At 44.1% G+C, this 18,620-nt stretch overlaps 1 protein-coding gene across 2 annotated transcripts in view; it reads right to left on the bottom strand.

Annotated features, from left to right (window-relative positions):
• Nucleotides 1-415: 415 nt before the first annotated feature.
• The window catches only part of TTC21A (tetratricopeptide repeat domain 21A), a 151,205-nt gene continuing 133,000 nt past the window's right edge, over nucleotides 416-18,620 (bottom strand). For both annotated transcript variants that reach the window (XM_068235931.1, XM_068235930.1), the window contains 3 exons: nucleotides 12,182-12,302; nucleotides 6,318-6,385; nucleotides 416-600 (listed from right to left, as the gene is read on the bottom strand). In XM_068235931.1, the coding sequence (XP_068092032.1) occupies nucleotides 523-600; nucleotides 6,318-6,385; nucleotides 12,182-12,302 (267 nt within the window). In that variant the 3' untranslated portion in view covers nucleotides 416-522. The remainder of the gene's footprint in view (nucleotides 601-6,317; nucleotides 6,386-12,181; nucleotides 12,303-18,620) is intronic.

Genomic DNA, 18,620 nt, shown 5'->3' with positions numbered 1-18,620 from the left:
CATTACTAGTGAAGACCAAAAAATTCTCCAAACCCAAATTTCTACTGGCCTAAGAAGATAATAAATCAAAGATAAATCAGAGCCAGCAAATGGTGGTCAGTTAGCTGGCAGCTTGTTAAAGCGGACCTCCAGTGTAAAAATAAAATCAGCGCAGCAGAACAGAACAGGAAAAAAAAATGTCTAAAAACTGACAGGTTTTGCCTTTAGATCTAGGTTTTGTTGATTAGCCATGCCCTGTTTTTGAAAATCTGCCATGGCATTATTCTGCCATTGCAAAGACTGCCAAAAGATTGTGTCATCAGTGGGTGGGAGGAGCCTCATAGTGTGGCCTGAGGTACTCTTCTTCTACCATCAACGGGCAGGCTAAATAACTAGTAACTAATAAATGTAACCCCACCCTGATCCAGAAAGCATGTTCTGATGAAAATGTACTTTAATAGCAAAACCAGCTGGAATGATGGCAGCAGGAACCAATAACATCCTCATAGAAGTGAGTGGAGAGATTGACGAATCCATGAAACTCTATGGCTTCAAACATGCCTGCGCCTTTTCAAGTATTTCTTTTCTGATTTTTGGATATGTGGGGTGATCTTTAAGGACCTAGAAAAAACAAACAAACAGAATACATTGTAAAATCACACATTGTACAAAACTATAGTGGCTTCTATACAAGGGATCTAGGGACATGTCACTTAGTGACTACAAGATGCTAGATCATGTGGCTTGGGAGACTTAGTTGTGGTCACTAGCGGCTAGATGCAGTCACTAGATGCTGCAACTAGTATCCACACACTGTGACTAGTCACCAGCAATTGATTTGCATTGGAAACCGATGCTATCAGCAACAGTCGCTCCAACCTTAAAGAGAAGTGGAAAAAGAAAAAAAAGCTGCTCCACCTCACCACATATCGCTGTGCTGTGTGTACAAGGGTGCAGGAGACAGGAACACCACTTTTAACGACCATCGTTGTCCGTACTCCATCATATTAAAAATCCATATCTTTATTCGATCATCGTTAAAAAGGTACAACAGTGGTACATGGTAGCACAAAAGCTGACGCGTTTCCGGCCCTCATGGGTCCTTAGTCGTCGCTAAAGTGACAACTTTGTACAAACATTTTTATACGTTGACCATATAGGTAGAAAAAACAACGTTTTGTAAAAAATAATACCTTTTAATAGCTAACTGATAGAGTTAAATTATGCAAGCTTTTTGGGATCTAGTCCCCTTCTTCAGGCATATTAAGAAGGGGACTAGATCCCAGAAAGCTTGCATAATTTAACTCTATCAGTTAGCCATTAACCACCCTGGCGTTCTATTAAGATCGCCAGGGCGGCTGCGGGAGGGTTTTTTTTAAATAAAAAAAAACTATTTCATGCAACCAACTGAAAGTTGGCTGCATGAAAGCCCACTAAAGGGCGCTCCGGAGGCGTTCTTCTGATCGCCTCCGGCGGCCAGAAGTAACACGGAAGGCCGCAATGAGCGGCCTTCCGTGTTTTGCTTACTTCGTCGCCATGGCGACGAGCGGAGTGACGTCATGGACGTCAGCCGACGTCCTGACGTCAGCCGCCTCCGATCCAGCCCTTAGCGCTGGCCGGAACTTTTTGTTCCGGCTACGCTGGGCTCAGGCGGCTGGGGGGACCCTCTTGCACGCGGCGGATCGCCGCGCTGCGGCGGCGATCAGGCAGCACACGCGGCTGGCAAAGTGCCGCTGCGTGTGCTGCTTTTTATTTGATGAAAATCGGCCCAGCAGGGCCTGAGCGGCAGCCTCCGGCGGTGATGGACGAGCTGAGCTCGTCCATACCGCCCGGCTGGTTAAAAGGTATTATTTTTTTTACAAAACATTGTTTTTTCTGCCTATATAATTTGTTTGGCTAACACGGTACAGAAACTATTTTGCTACTATACATTGACCAGAAACACCGCCCTCCCCCAGCTCACCTGAAATAGATGTGGTGTAGCTCTTAAAGGAACACATACATGGGAGATCCTTGTGCAATGCAATAATATACTTCCAAGGTAAGTATGCCATTTTGTACCCAAGCTTTGGTTTTGGTACACTTAAACTATTTACTGCACCTGGTGCAGTTTAATCACAGACCGGGAAAACGTCACTTGAAGTCCGAGGGCCGTGAATAAACGTCTTCAGTGGCGGGCGGCCACTGCGTGCGTGCCCCTGACGACGCCCATTTGCGGGGAGATGAATGAATTAATCTGGTAATACACCATACAATTTTATGTTAGATTTGCTGTTAGATTTACCCGCCAGATAGATAATTTCCAACATGTTGGAAATTAGCTATCTAACCATCTATCTGCCTAGCAATTAGGCATTATTCTACTCAGCAGGAGATAGCCAGAAGACCAGTCTCTACAGAAAATAATCTAATTACAGTAAATCTAAAGGTACGTACACGTCGGATTTTCCCAAAAGACCTGTCGTTTGGACGTCTAAATAACCGGTCAAATCTGGCGTGTGTACAGTCAGTCGTTCAGCTGATAACACTGGTTTTGACGGTTCCCAGATAACAACGACTGTACACACGCCGATTTGACGTCCAAACGACCGGTCGTTTGGACGTTCAAATGACGGGTCGTTTGGAAAAATCCGACGTGTGTATGAGCCTTAACAGAAAATCTAACAGAAAAATTGTATGGTGTATTCCCAGCATAAGTCCCTTCCTCTGGTATGCCCAGAGGAAGCCGCCTTAGCGCTGAGCGGCGAATCGCGATGGCTCCACGGTTGCTAGCCATGACACATTAACCCTGGTTTGCCTGCCTCGGTAAGCTCTTGGTGCTCTCTTCATTTCACTTTTCTTGCACTATTCTGCACTTTGGTTCTCACTGTTTCTGCACCAGTCACTTTATTATCCGCTCTGGATTCCTCTTTCATCAACTGTGTGTATATTTATCTATATATTATATATGTATTTGCACTATGATTAATGCACTTTAGTTCTGAGCACTGCAGCTGGCTGGGTAGAGCTACCTGCAGGGAACTATCTATTATTATTTGATTCCCAGCAGATATTTATTGATGTATCCATGTTATACTCATGCTATGGAACTATATTGATTATACGTGTCTTTGTCATGGCTATCCACCATATTTGTTTTTAAGTGTTTTTATCACCTTTTTTTGAATAAAGTTGAATTGTACATATTGATGTTTTGAGTGGTGCGGTTTTTTGAGGGAACTCCTGTTCTTTGTTCTGTGTAGCATAAGTCCCTGAGTCAATTTACGCTGGCATCTATTAGATGCCTACATCATTGTATCTTCCTGAAGTTACAGTGCCACGCATTACTTCCGATTCATGTACTTACGCATGCGAATTGGAAATAATGAGTGAGGACATCTTGTGGCCAAATAGTAAAACTACATATAAACACATTTTATTTAATAAAAATACCAACACATACATCTAAAATTAACTATTTTCCATCTACACTCCCCCATAGTATTCAAACCTTTTTTTTTTGTATAAAAAAAAAATTACATTAAAAAAAACAACATAATTAGTTGCCTTAGAGCCTGAACTTTTTTTTTTTAATAGGTATGCCAAGAGAGTATATTACTGTTATTTTTTAATTTGCGGGCTTATAATTAGTGATGGATGCAAAACTGAAAAAATGCACCTTTATTTCCAAATAAAATATTGGCGCCATACATTGTACTAGGGAAATATTTTAAACGTTGCAATAACCGGGACAAATGGGCAAATAAAATGTGTGGGTTTTATCCATAGTAGAATGTTTTATTTTAATACTATAGTGGCCGGGAACTGAGAAATAATTAATTTTTTTTCATTTTTTTTTTCTTATTATTCCAATTAAAATGCATTTAGAGTAAAATAATTCTTAGCATAATGTACCTCACAAAGAAAGCCTAATTGGTGGCTAAAAAAACAAGATATAGATAATTTCCCTGTGATTAGTAGTGATTAAGTTATTGGCGAAAGAAAGAGAGGAGCGCTGACAGGTGAAAATTGCTTTAGTTCTAAAGGGGTAAAAACCCCTGAGTGGTCAAGTGGTTAAAGGACTTTCGAAGCAAAGTCAAAAATCTTTATCTTTATACTCGCCTGGAGCTTCTTCCAGCCCCGGAGCAGCAGTCTCAGGGCCCGTTCTCACTTGAGCGGGAATCACGCGATTTCCGCTCAAGGCAAACCGCTGGCGGTTTTGTAAAAAACGCTACAGCATTTAACACATGGCAGTGTTCTCACTGCCGCGTTTGCGGTTAGGGTTAACCGCAATCATGTCACATGCAGCGGTTTTCTGGTGATTCGCGATTAGCGTTTAGAGATCGTGATTAGAATGCATAGCACGCTAATCACGATCGCTCCAAAACCGCTGCAGTGTCCAGTGTTTTTTCTGCGTTAATCGCTGGAAAATCACTCCCGCAAAGTGCCGGCGGTAATCGCTGGCGTTTTGCGATTTTTAGATGTGAACGGGCCCTCAGCCTCTCGCCGAAGCCCCGGTCCTCTTTGGTATCCCTGCTGGCCGCCTGCAATGATGGCAAAATGTTGGTGAGGTCGGATCTTCTGCGCCTGCCAGTACACGCCAGAAGACGAGGATGCAAGGGCAAAAGTGCCCGCCCAGCAGGTCTCCATCATTGTGGGCGGCCAGCGGAGACACCGAAGAGGACTTTAAAGAGGAACTGTCAGGCTGCAGAAGCTAATTTAAACCTCTATTCTCCTGTGTTAAACAGTTTAGAAGGAAGCCATAAAGCAATTAGTGAAGATAAAAATCTCAGTTACCTTTGATGTGTGCTTATCAGAAAGGCTGTTATAGAACCATAAGGACGCAAGCCGCATACTAAACTGCAAAGCATTCTGGGGCCCTCCCCTCGGCTGCTAATGAGACGGTACAGGAGCTTCTAATCAGTCCAGCGTGTAGCACTGATAAATATCCGGGCAGAGTACACTGCAGGAGTCAGCTATTGTTCCTAGCCACATGGCTCATTAATATTCACTGCACACTGTGTTATTCAAGTAGGAGCTTATCTGTGATCAGGAAGCAGGCAGGACATGACGACACATTTGACAGAAAAACATGGAGCCTGCCATGAGCTGTCAGGAGCATCTATCTCTGCATATACTATATACAAATTCTGTGAAATCCAAACGTGGACAGTGAAATGCATATGTAATGTAAGTACAGCCAATCTTCAGCTACTGATATATGTGTTTATTTTCCCTGAGACCTTATACCTAACAGCTCCTCTTTAAGTCAATCAGTGACTAGAGGTAGAAACTGAAGACTTATGCAAGCCTATTGCCAGTGACTAGCTGTAGGGTCTACAGCAGCGCTGGGGAAACTACGGCCATTGGGCCAGATTAGGCCCGCTAATGCTGTTACTCTGGCCTGACGCTGACGCATCCCAACTTCATGTCATGTGACACCATGTTGCCATGGAGACGCAACGCTGGACGGCGATCAGGTGAGTGTTAAGTTTCCCCCATTACTAATATGCCCTACAGCTAATGCAGACAACAATTAAATTGTTGACGGTATTGTTCAAAATGTTAAATCTAATTTCACAAATGACTGCAGAAATTGGCTTAGGCTGATCAACTACTCCACGGTGTTCCCTCTAACCAGACACTACACCAACCCTGGACCATGCATTTGTACTGGTTGGCTAAACCACACCTCAGGCAGCACGGTGGCGTAGTGGTTAGCACTCTCGCTTTTCAGGGCTGGGGCCGCAGTTTCAATCCCAGCCAGGGCACTATCTGCACAGAGTTTGTAAGTAGTCTGCATGGGTTTCCCCTGGGCACTCCGGTTTCCTCCTACCTCTCAAAAATATACAGATAAGTTAATTGGCTTCCTGCCAAATTAGCCCAAGACTGCAATACATATACCACCCGATACAGACATGTGACTATGGTACGGATTAGATTGTGAGCCTCTGAGGAACAGTTAGTGTCAAGACAATATACTCCGTGCAGTGCTGTGGAAGATGTTGACGCTATATAAATGCTAAATAATAATAAAAAATCCACACCTCCCAGTCTACCTAATATACTTGGTGGAATAAGCACAGTTTTGGTTGTGAGTAGGAATGATCAATTAGGTGCAAATATTTCAGAGTTCATGCAGATTTAGCAAATTTTTATGCAAATATATGCAGCTTAAAAATGGACCAATCAATTTAAACCTGGGTGGGACTTAATTGGTCAAGCTGCATATATTTGCATAAAGTTTGCTAAAGGCATTCCACTGTAGCCTTCGGGGAAAGTCCTCAATGATTACAGACAGAAGCAAGTAAGCCAGCTTCTGTGTAAGCTCACATATAGTCACAGTAAAACACTCTTACCTTGTGACAAATATCTATGGCATCCACATACTTCTTGTCTTTTAAATAGTTGAATGCAAGCCTAAAACCTGCAAATATAATGAAGAACAATCTGTGGTTTAGATGTGTCAAGACAAAGCAGTAACATATTAGGTAGACATTGCTTTTTATTATGAATTTCCCCAAAACATGGAGGAGGAACACACAGGTGGATTCCAACCAAACTTTCATTTTCAAACTGATTGGGTGGGGCTTTTACAGGCTGTATCACCTTCCGTACCCTGTTTCAGACTTCAGACATACCCCACACTACCTAGATGGCATCTGTCATTAAAGTGAACCTCCAGACTAAAAATCTACTCAGCAGAACTGAAAAGGCTTGGTGTTTCTTTAACAGTTTCACAGCATCAGAACTTTGTTTTTCTTACCAAAGCATCATTTTTAGCTGCATTTTTAGCTAAGCTCCACCCATCAAAGAAAACTGCCCGGGCTTTTTTTTCCCTGATGCTGTGCAAAGCATGATGGGATTTCATATGTTGTTATTCCCGTTGCCTAGCAACTGGGAGGGTTGATCAGCACACAGGACAGTTGGAACTGTGTCTCATGCTCCCTGTCACCTCCTTTCAACCAAAAAGATGGCTGCCCTCATGAAATCAAACATTTGCCTGTTCTTTTAAAACAGAGTGGGTAAGAGATTATATTACCCATCCTTTTTAATTAACATAACTAATGTAACTTAATGACAGTATGTTTGTTTAGGCTGAAGTTCCTCTTTAACTCAGGACATAGGAGAAACTATCCACAACAGTGACTAAAGCTGAAAAATACCAGAAATATAAAAAGAAAAAGTGCTCAATCGTTCAGAACTCAAAAAAGCAGATCAGTTTTCTGAGCATATTTGTATCCTATGCTGAGGGTGATGCACAGAGAAAATAAATTAGGATACTATTAAATACAAGCTAAAGGCAAACTGTGAGCCACTCCCAGTAAAACTGCAATAGTAACTTTCGCTATTTGTCATTAAAAACACAGGCATTTTGCATAGATCCTACCTTGTGCCAGTAAAACTTCATCTAATTTATCCAGATAGATCTGAAAATTGTTTTCGAGGTTGTGATGTCAGAGGTACTTTCTACCATATATGTGTAACAAACTTATCTGGTGTGGTCTCTGGAGGCTGTTCGGATAGTGTGGAGCAGCTGGAGGAAGCTTCCTCTTCCTCTTTGGTCAATGGCATACCCGGCTCCCCTGTAGATGTAAATCAGAATGTTCGCATCCCCGGCTCCCCTGTAGATGTGGGTCGGCGTGTTGTTTCTGGCAGGACGTGCGCAGCTCAGAGCTGCCTATATAGGCTGAGGAGGCGTGTCTGATGGGGTGTCTGATGTGATGTCATCAGCTGACACTTTATTGCAGGAGGTGCTGTCAATTCTGGGGGCTGGGCTTTTGCTAGGCCTCTTAGGTATTTAAGGCCAGAGTATTCACTTGCTCGTTGGCCTTGATACTAATCAGCGAGGAGAACGCCAGCGCATACCACTAAGGCTGCATCTGAAATGACCACTAGCTCATGTGTGCAGCACCTAAATAGACTTTCTGCACCCTTCGCATTCAATTCAGATGCAAATCTGCTACTACTTATCATGCAAACAGGAAACTCAGGAGGAGGGGCTGGGAGCAGCTAACCTGATAGTTACATACTTACAGAGTTAAGGGCTCTTTCACATCAGAGCTTGCGTTGGAGAACGCTCAAAGCATACGTTTTGTTGTATGCGTTTTAATGCGTTTTGATATGCGTTGCACTGCAGTGAGTGTGCGTTTTTAATCCGTTTTCAATGCGTTACAGCACATAGGAAAACGCAGGTAATTTTTTTTTCTTTTAGTTTTCAACTTTCTACATTGTTCCTCTGTTGCATTCTGGGACTGATTGCCTGCGTTAACGGATTAAAACCGCGCATAGTGTGCGTTTTACATTGAATAACATTGTAACGCATAAAGCTAGCGTCGGCCGAAAAACTGCGCCTGGGTGCAGTGTAACGCAATGCACAAAAAGGCTGCGTTATATGTGAAAGCTAAAATGAAAGTCTATGGACTTTCATTTCACCTTGGGTAACGCAAACTTTACCCTTTGCGGTGAAACGCAGAAAATCTGCCCTAATGTGAAAGAGCCCTAAGAAACAGTGGGGGAAAGGCTGCGCATCCCTAAACACATGCTGCAATTGAATGGTTAATCGCACAGGCATACACCGCCTCTGCTAGACTGAAAAATGCATGCCCTGCATCCAAGTGCTAACATTTATTACAGTAGGAGGAACTTTAGCTTCCAATATGGTTTGCATGCAAAGTATAATGTACTAGACACTTGCGCCATGGTCAGGCAAACCTCCGGGCAAGTGACCTAACCTAAATTTAAAACCTTGGGAGCAGCTAAGCAAAAAAAAAAAAATGTGTAACTTACATTTTCAAAGTGTGCAGAAAGTCTATTTAGGTGCTGCACACATGAGCTGGTGGTCATTTCAAATGCAGCCTTAGTGGTATGCGCTGGCAGTCTCCTCGCTGTCCAACAAAATGTAAGTTACACATTTTTTTTGCTTAGCTGCTCCCAAGGTTTTAAATTTAGGTTAGGTCACTTGCCCGGAGGTTTGCCTCACCGTGGCGCAAGTGTCTAGTACATTGTACTTTGCATGCAAACCATATTGGAAGCTAAAGTTACTCCTAGTGTAATAAATGTTAGCACTTGTTTTGGATGCAGGGCATGCATTTTTCAGTCTAGCAGAGGTGGTGTATGTCTGTGCGATTAACCATTCAATTGCAGCATATGTTTAGGGATGCGCAGCCTTTCCCCCGCTGTTTCTTGATACTAATCAGTACGCTGGTTCTTGGTCCCTATCCTAGTGAGATAGTTGTTTGAGAGTTACATTTCATATATTGTGCATCAGCCTGATATATCTGTACTCCAGTCAGTTTAGAACTGTGTAATATAAAGATATATATATATATATATATATATATATAGTAATTATTGTATTACTGATGTATGATCCGGCAAGCCCACCACTCTGATTAACGTCTCATCCCTTTGTACCTCAGTCATCTGATACCCGTTATAGACCTCGGCTAGCTTAACGACTTTGTCTCTGTCTCATCCTCGTCTGTGCCTCGTATATCTGATCCTATGTGTATGATGTCTGCCTGAATATTGACCTCCTAGCACCTGTCTCTATCCCTTGTACTGTAGTCATCTGAGTACCTGTGTAACGATCTTGGCCCGTTTTTCACCTAGCTCTACATTAGTCCTTCTGTATCGCGCATTTCTGACTTTTCGTGTATTGCCCGAGCTTCGACCTGACCTTGATTTATTGTGTTTTCTGTGTGTACATTAGACCCAGCATTACATTATGGTGGTCCTGTCCCAAAGAAGCTTATATTTGGTGCAAACTTATCCCAAAACTAAATTCTACCTTTGGGACTCATTTGAGGGTCGATCCTTCTATTTGCTTACTAGGCCTACAACCAGATAAACTGCCTCACGCAAAGCACAAACGAATTCAATTTGCTATGAATGCAGCCAAAACTTATGTAGCATCCCAATGGCTTAAGGAATCATTATCCTATCAATGTGTCCTCCTTACCCAAATCCATACGAATATGTTGAATGAAAAGATAAAGGCTAATATTTGGGACAGGATTCATCATTTCGAAAAAATATGGTCACCTTGGATACAAACTGTCTCCTCCCCAGGTATGCGGGCTACTCTTGAACAATTCTAGCTTTACACTCCATATAGGTATTTCCTCCTTTTGATGTGTGCAAATCTCTTTTCACTTTTGTACAGATGCAGTGCAGACAATTATATATATTTATATATATTCTTTTTGTTATGTTTATGGTCTATAAACATTTCACTTTCTCTGACTTTCATGTGTTAAACAAATCTTTAAAAACTTCTAGGAGGCACTTCGGTGTAAATGGATCTTGATTGATTATAGCCTACATTCGATCCTATGATTGATGTAAGGGCCATTGTTTTTTATTTTGCACTTTTGTATGTCACCAGATGCGCTTTCTAATAAAAACGTTTTTGAAATTAAAAACACAGGCATTAGTTACAAATATCCAATCAGCCCCGTGGCCAATCAGAGAGGGGTGAGCAGGTGTGGGAGTATGTGGGGAGGATAGAAACCGCACCACAGCTAGTCAGACCAGGGTGGAGCAGAAGGAGGCGTGTGCAAGTTGGAAGAACACATACACACACAAACTATTACCAAAATGAACTGCTTAACTGGATCCGGACCGACGCAGTTGAAATCTACATCCTGCTTGTGGCTGTGCGGATCTGATAGGACGTAGATTTCAACAATAGTTGCCACCCAGTCCCGCCGCTCACGCCACTGTCTCCACATCGCAGATCACTCGCCCTGCGCAGAGCTGTGTGAGCCGACCAGGAGCGGATTTCAGCGGCTCCTGACCTGCTTACACAGTTCTGCCATCATAGGGACAGCAGAGAGAGGGACCTGCCGCGGGTACAGAGCGGCGTAACCCGCTGGAGTGGCGGATTATTGCGGCAATTCGTCGGTAAGCACCGTTTTACTGTACCAGCAGTCTCTGGTCCTAAACCTGAACCTGAACTGAAAATAAAAAGTCAAAATAACCATACACAGGTCATACTTACCTCCTGTGTAGTCTACTACTCAAACTCTTTCTCGCCTTCTGCATCCCATTTGTCCACTGTGATCAATGGACTTCTCTGTCCTCCATTTTAAAAATGGCCATTACCTCCTAACAGCTTCCTGGTCAGCACACTGTTAAATTGTAATATCACCCACTTGAGCCATAGGGAAACCTGGACATTACCTTGCACATTCAGTTGTAACTGACAGCTGCTGATCTATAACCAGGGCCGGTCCGCCCATGAGGCGGGGTGAAACAAATGCATCTGGCGGCACTTCTGGGGGGCGGAACCCGCCCGTCTGTGGGTGTCGGGGGGGGGGCGCCGAGCTGGAGGGGGTAGCGGGCAGGAAGGGAGTATTGGGCAAAGCGGCGAGGAGGGGGGGGCCGGACCCCCCTCGCCTGGGTCCCCCGATTTGCGCTCCCCCTCCAGTGCTGAAAGTTGTTTTCATAAGAAGATGAAAAATTGTTTCCTAGGAAAAAACTTAAAGAGAACCCGAGGCGGGGTTCTGAGAATAAAATCCCCATACAGAGGCTGGGTCTGTCTATAGAGCCCATCCTCTGTTTCTATATAGATCGCCCCTGAGCCCCCCCTGCGCTCTGTAATCCCCCCATAAAACAGCCGCGCTGCTGACACGCAGCTTGTCAGATCGCGCTGTGTTTACCTCTCCTCTGTCAGTCTCGCCGCTCCCCGCCTCCTGCAGCACTCCGGTCCCCGCCCACGTCCCTTCCCTCGCCGCTGATTGGAGGGAAGGGACGCGGGCGGGACCGGAGCAATGCAGGAGGCGGGGGAGCAGCCGAGACTGACAGAGGAGAGGTAAACACAGCCACACAGCGCGGCTGTGAGTTATGGGTTATTGCAGAGCGCAGGGGGGGCTTAGGAGCGATCTATATAGCAACAGAGGCTGGGCTCTATAGGCAGATCCAGCCTCTGTATGGGGATTTCATTCCCAGAACCCCGCCTTGGGTTCTCTTTAAGGAGAATTGAATTGAATAAGGGTCACTGGCCCAGAATGAGCAAGCAGATCAGATGTTTGACTCTGGTCTGACTCCACTGGCTGCATGCTAGTTAAAGGTGTGTGACTCAATTAAAGCCAAACTTCAGCATGACCACCAGGCAACTGACATTGTTTATAAGGGTGTGAAGATGGCAGCTTCCGTATTCCTCTCACTTCAGGTTCTCTTTAAGCTGGACACGTCAGATAATGGCACAATCACTCACCGACTGCTGGGCTGGACTGACTGCTGTATTGCCAGGCAAGTTTGTAATTCTCTGCAGCATCTTTATATGACTGCTCCTTCTCCATAATAAATCCCAGATATTCATAGGCTTTACAGCAAGACTAGAAGCAGGAAACACAACTGTTATGTCACAGAAATACGATGGGTGTTTTATAAATCATTCAATGTACAGCATGGCCGGATTTCCGCACAGGCCACCTAGGCCGGTTCCTAGGGCGGAAACCTGCCGACAGGAGAGCTGGGGCGGGTGTCACACACCGGCAGCAGAACAGCTGTTTTTCCGTAATTTGCTGTCTGTTGCTGCGCTGTCCCCAGTCTCCCCTGCGTGCATAGTATAGAGCAGAGCGCCCCTCCCCTTCCCTTCTCTCCTCTGTGACACTATGGGGCGGGGCTGAGAAGAGACAAGCCGTGAAGCCGGGAGATTTGAGCCCAGGAGGAGGAAGTCAGCAGACGGGTAGGCAACTGGAGTCAGCGCTGTGAGGATTGAGGAGGGAGAAGTGTGTGTGTGTAGAACTACAGGCATTTTACACACTTCGTCCTAAGCTGCTGTGGAGTCCTGAGTGACCAGCTGTCTCCCTCTCCCTCCTTCTTCCTCTCCCCCGGAGCCTGTCACTTTGTGACTTCTGAAACTGCAGGCTGCCTGACGCTCCCCTACTGTCCTGCTGGCTTCTATCACTCACTCACTCTCCATACATCCCCCTCTCTCTTTCTGTGTTGCAGCTCTTCTCCTCCCCTCCCACAGTCATTTCCCTGTCACACAAACAAGGCTATTCATGTATGCCATGTTCCTTTTGTTATTACTACTATAGCCACACTCTAATGCCCTACCATATTATTATGATGTATTTATATGGCACTGATATCTTCTGCAGCACTTTACAGAGTCATGCCACTGACTGTCAGAGGAGCTCACACTCTAATCCTACCATAACCATAGTCTAATGTCCTATCATTATGTATTTATCTAGCGCTGATACCTTCAGCAGCACTGTATAGAGAACATGGCCATGTCACTGACTGTCATAGGAGCTCACACTCTAATCCTACCTTAACCATAGTCATAGTCTAATGTCCTATCGTTATGTATTTATCTAGCGCTGATACCTTCGGCAGCACTGTACAGAGAACATGGTCATGTCACTGACTGTGCTCTGGGCAGCCCACAATCTAACCCTACCATAGTCATAGTCTAATGTCCTACCATATCATTATTATGTATTTATGTAGCACTGACATCTTCTGCTGCACTTTACAGAGTACATAGTCATGTCACTGACTGTCCTCAGAGGGGCTCACAATCTAATCCCTACCATAGTCCTAGTCTAATGTCCTACCATATTATTATTATGTATTTATACAGCACTGACATCTTCTGCAGCACATTACAGAGTACATAGTCATGTCACTGACTGTCCTCAGAGGAGCTCAAACTCTAATCCTACCATAGTCATAGTCTAATGTCCTACCATATTATTATTAAGTATTTATACAGCACTGACATCTTCTGCAGCACATTACAGAGTACATAGCCCTGTCACTGACTGTCCTCGGAGGAGCTCACACTCTAATCCTGCCATAGTCATAGTCTAATGTCCTACCATACTATTATGTATTTATCTAGCACTTATACCTTCTGCAGCACTGTACAGAATGCATAGTCGCTATCCTCAGTCAATTTAATCACCTTAATCTTGTGATCAGACTCTCTAACCTGAGATGGTACACTGGACTTTACAGTATATATATACTCACCTGGGACTTCTCCAGCCCCATAAGCCCTGTGGCCTCCCTCTGGCCTCTTTGCCCCTCTGTTCTGGCGCTATGACTCCCGGTAATCCTCTGCGATGTGGGCACCCTCTGTCACGCTCTTGTCCCCAGGAGCGTCCTGTGCAGTACTGCTGCGCAGGCACAAAATGCACCTGGACGCAGCAGCGCAATGAGGGGTGCACGTCTGGACGAGCTGCGCATGCGCAGAAGAGCACTTCCAGCCGGATTACCGGGAGGCATACATACCGGGAGGCTACAGTGCTCATTGGGCTGGAGGAAGCCCCAGGTAAGTATAAATAAAGCCCAGTGTACCATCTCAGGGTCACATAAATTTTAACCCTTTTTCCCACAATCCTATTGTCAAATTCCTAGCCTTACCCTAAATTGCCAAAAGGCCTAGCCTTTAATCTCCACTAACCACTTTTTTTTTGTAAATGCCTAACCCTAATATCCTGATCTATCAGATCCTAATACCGCTGATTGACATGGGGCGGCTGAAGGTAGTGGGCCTTGGGTGGTAAAAAGTACAAATCCGGCCCTGATGTACAGTACAGTGTTTCGGTGCAGATGTAAATTGTAAATAAAATTTACAGATGTATTGAAAGTCTTCTCTCATTAATAAAGCACTTACGGTATATTGCATTCTTTAGGCCCCATGCACACTGCATCGCACAGTGGTACTTTTCCCCAATGCTTTCCACCGTGAGGACCATGCAACTCTATGGAGGCTTGTAAAATTAATGCGATGCGACACAGCACACCAGAAGTATCCAAATCGCAGCAATGCCAATGCAAAGGCTGCAGCGCGTTACCACACAGATCATGCAGTAGTAATGCAAGTCAATGGGTGACGCAGGCAGTGTGCAGGACGGGAGCATGGTGCGACAAGGCACACATGCACAGACAGATGGGAATCCCAGTGATGTACTTCCTGCCCAGCATGTACGTCATTAGCTGGGAGGCGGGCCTATGCATATGACCCTGTTTTCGCACAATGGTGCAGGGTCATATGAAGTCTCATTTCTGTGATGTGGTGCCTTCCCCCACCATTGCCAACCCCTAATTGATAGCTGCGTACACATTTTAGAATATTGGTGGTCAAAACAATTTTTTTGTGATTTCTTCAGAGGACAGTGTTGTAAAAATCTGAGTAAAGACATGCTGTAAGCATGGAGAAGCAACAAAGAAATATGCTGCTATGGGGATTGCGCTATTAACCAGATAAACAAATTTATCCTAGCCAATTAACCACTTCACTTCCAAAGGTTTTTCCCCTTAAAAACCAGAGCGATTTTCACATTTTAGCGCTGCATCCATTCATTTGTCAATAACTTTATCAGTACTTATCACACTAAAATGATCTATACGTTGTTTTTTTCGCCACCAATTAGGCTTTCTTTGGGTGGTACCTTTTGCTATGAATTATTTTATTGTAATTGCAATTGAATGGGAATAATAAGAAAAAAATTGAAACAAATCATTATTTCTCAGGTTTTGGCCATTATAGTTTTAAAATAAAACGTTCTACTGTGGCTAAAACCCACACATTCATTTTGCCCATTTGTCTTGTTTATTGCAATGTTTAAAATATTTCCCTAGGACAATGCATGGCACCAATATTTGATTTAGAAATAAAGGTGCATTTGCCTCCATCACTAATTACAAGCCCATAATTTAAAAAATTACAGTAATATACCCTGTTGACATACATATTAAAAAAAAAAATCCAGTCCCTAAGGTAAGTATTGATGTCCTCACGCATTATTTCCTAACAGCGTACTATAAGTACACAAACAGGAACTGTGTTCCATTCAATCATCTCCCCTCTAATGATAGGCGGCAAGAATGAGTGTGGTAGCACGCACGGGAGTGAGCGGGAGTGCGCAGTGGCAAGGGACGAGTATCTACATCCCTGCAAGGTGTTGTAGTGTTTTGCAGGGACATAGATACTCATACCAGGGAGGTAAAGTGGTTAAGTAAAGTAATACTGGAGCAACTGTAAAAAAAAAAGTTAGATACTTATGTAGAGGGAAGGCTCTGGATTCCACACAGCCTTCCCAAGCCTCTCTCTGTGACCCAGTTCCACCACTGCCCCCCACCTGAAATTATTCCACCAACTGGTTGAATACGCTTTTGGGAGTCCTCATGGAGGCTTTGGAAGTACTTGTGTCTAAATACACAAAATTATCCCTCTATACTGAATCACATAATTAAAACGTAACGTTTATTATATATAATTCTTAAAAACTGGCTAGCTAGGTAATATGCTAATAACTTGCAAATATTGCTGGACCAACTCTGTCAGAGAGAAAATAAGGAGATGGCTATATTGCCAGCTCTGGTCCTATCGCAATATAGATAATAGTTACATTACACAACCCCCACCAAACAACCCGACATGTTTCACTTCTAACTGAAGCTTTTTCAAGGGAAAAGTGCTTAAAAAGTGCTATTAGTGATAAGGTGCAAAGATAACATTTTAAAAAACAAGTTACAGATATAGCCTGTCGGCTAGTAACATAGTAGCAGCCAAACGATCTGGCAGATTGCTTCATCCTTTTATACTTCCCTATTGGGGTGGAGCTCCTTGTCATTCCCCCACTCATTATCCCCAAACACTCCCATCATAGAACCAAATCCCATTGGTGCCCAGCCATGTCAGTCACTTGGGCAACCAATGGTACAATGCGGGTATACCCTACAATGAGTAAAAAATATATCCCTCTTATCCTGCAGCCTGGATGCTGTGAATATACATATAGGCCCCCACAGGTGATATAAAGGTGTCAGCGGGCCGTTGATGTAAACCTCCCCATACCTAGATCCATAGATCGAGTGGAGTGCGGGGTCCGCAAAAGTCGCATGCTGATAGGTCAAACAGCATGATACCGCTCAGAGTGCCTCAGCCAATCCGCAGCACACGTAGGCGGAAGCAAACTTCACTGCTCTTCCGCACTGTGTTCAATGGAGCGCATCCGTCATAGCCACTCCCCCTCCTATACGTATTGGCCCAGAGTTGGTAGATGTCGCTGGCGTGTGTTGGTTGCGATGGCAACCTATACACAAAGGTAAAACCAGTGACAGCGCTAGGGACAGAGACTTCCCTATACAGACTGGAGGCAGCCATATCGTTTCTCTGTATGGCGAAAGGGTTACATCTGTAATTAAGTGCAGGGCTACTGTATGTAAATCCTGCCACATAAGACAAGCCACATTATACATATAAAAGAGGGGAACGCAGACAGCAGATGTATATCCCTCTGATATAAGAAGGGGGCACATGCAGAATAGGGAAGGGGGGGGGGGGAATAGGGGTATTGAGCGCCCTAGGAAGAAGTGGTCAACACCTAAATCATGTATATACATATAACAAATACTCTAGGTATATTACCCTCATTAAATGACAGCATATCAAAAAAGGGGCTCTGCTACAGGAGGGAGGGGGGGGGGGGGTTTATATACCCAGATGTAAAACAAGGAGAGCTGAGGGTAGGTATATAGTACATAAAAACTGGATAAGGACAAATGAAACATATAAATCCCTGGGGAGGGGGGGGGGCTTATTTCCCAGGTAACAAAATAAAGAGTGCCAAGGGTAAGTATACAGTTCACATAGAACTGGATCAAATCAGACATATAAGTCCTTCACAGGAATGGTGAAAAAGTGAAGCCCTCATTTAAGCCATCTGGACTGAGGGTCCCCATTCTGTATATCCACCTCGACTCTAATTGTCTCAGCTTTTGGTCCAGGTTACCCCCACGGGGTCCCAGACACCAATCTTGAATCACCCAATATTTAAAGGAATCAGGATCCCCCCCATGTTGTTCATTAAAATGTCGTGCAACTGACGTGTTCCTCTTATGCTTGATGTCCCCCAGATGTTCCAAAATCCTTGTTTTTACTGCTCTTGTAGTTTCTCCAATATAAATGAGGGGGCATGGGCATTGTATGGCGTATATGACCCCCTCTGTATCACAATTAAAGAAATCAAGGAGATCAAATTTACGACCATTTTTGGGGGCCGTAAAGTCCTTACACTTCAACACATGGGGACAGGTCTTACATTTGCCACATCTATGCATGCCATTAACACTCTGATCCAACCAAGTCCTTTTCTTGAACTTTGTTGTCGGATCCATAATCGTTGCTGGTAGGAAAGAATGTACCAGTGAATCACCCAGGTTTCTTCCTCTCCTGTAGGTGATCTGTGGTTGGTGGGGAATGCATTTACTGAGGTCACGATCCAATTGAAGGATAGGCCAATGGGTACCAATTATTTTCTTAATAATTGGTGATTGTTTGGTGTAGGTACTGATAATTCTCATCACACTTGAGTTGGAATCTGATTTCTCCTTTGGATATAAAAGTTCAGTCCTTTCGACTGATCTTGCTTTAAATTCAGCCTCTTCCAGAACCCTCTGTGGGTAGCCCCTGTCTCTAAATCTTTTGTGTAGATTTACACACTCTCTATCAAATTCCATCATATCGGAACAATTCCTCCGCGCTCTGAGGAACTGACCCTTCGGTATTCCCCGTTTAAGGGGGTCTGGGTGGTGACTCTCCCAGGACAGTAATGAATTTGTCGCTGTGGGCTTACGAAAAATACTCGTATCGAGGCCATTGAGGGCATTCTTAACAATATGAACATCCA

Source organism: Hyperolius riggenbachi, chromosome 5 (assembly GCF_040937935.1).
Source record: "Hyperolius riggenbachi isolate aHypRig1 chromosome 5, aHypRig1.pri, whole genome shotgun sequence".
Taxonomy (NCBI): Eukaryota; Metazoa; Chordata; class Amphibia; order Anura; family Hyperoliidae; genus Hyperolius; species Hyperolius riggenbachi.
The sequence above is the reverse complement of the archived record's forward strand: the minus strand, read 5'-3'. Positions and strand labels throughout refer to the sequence as shown.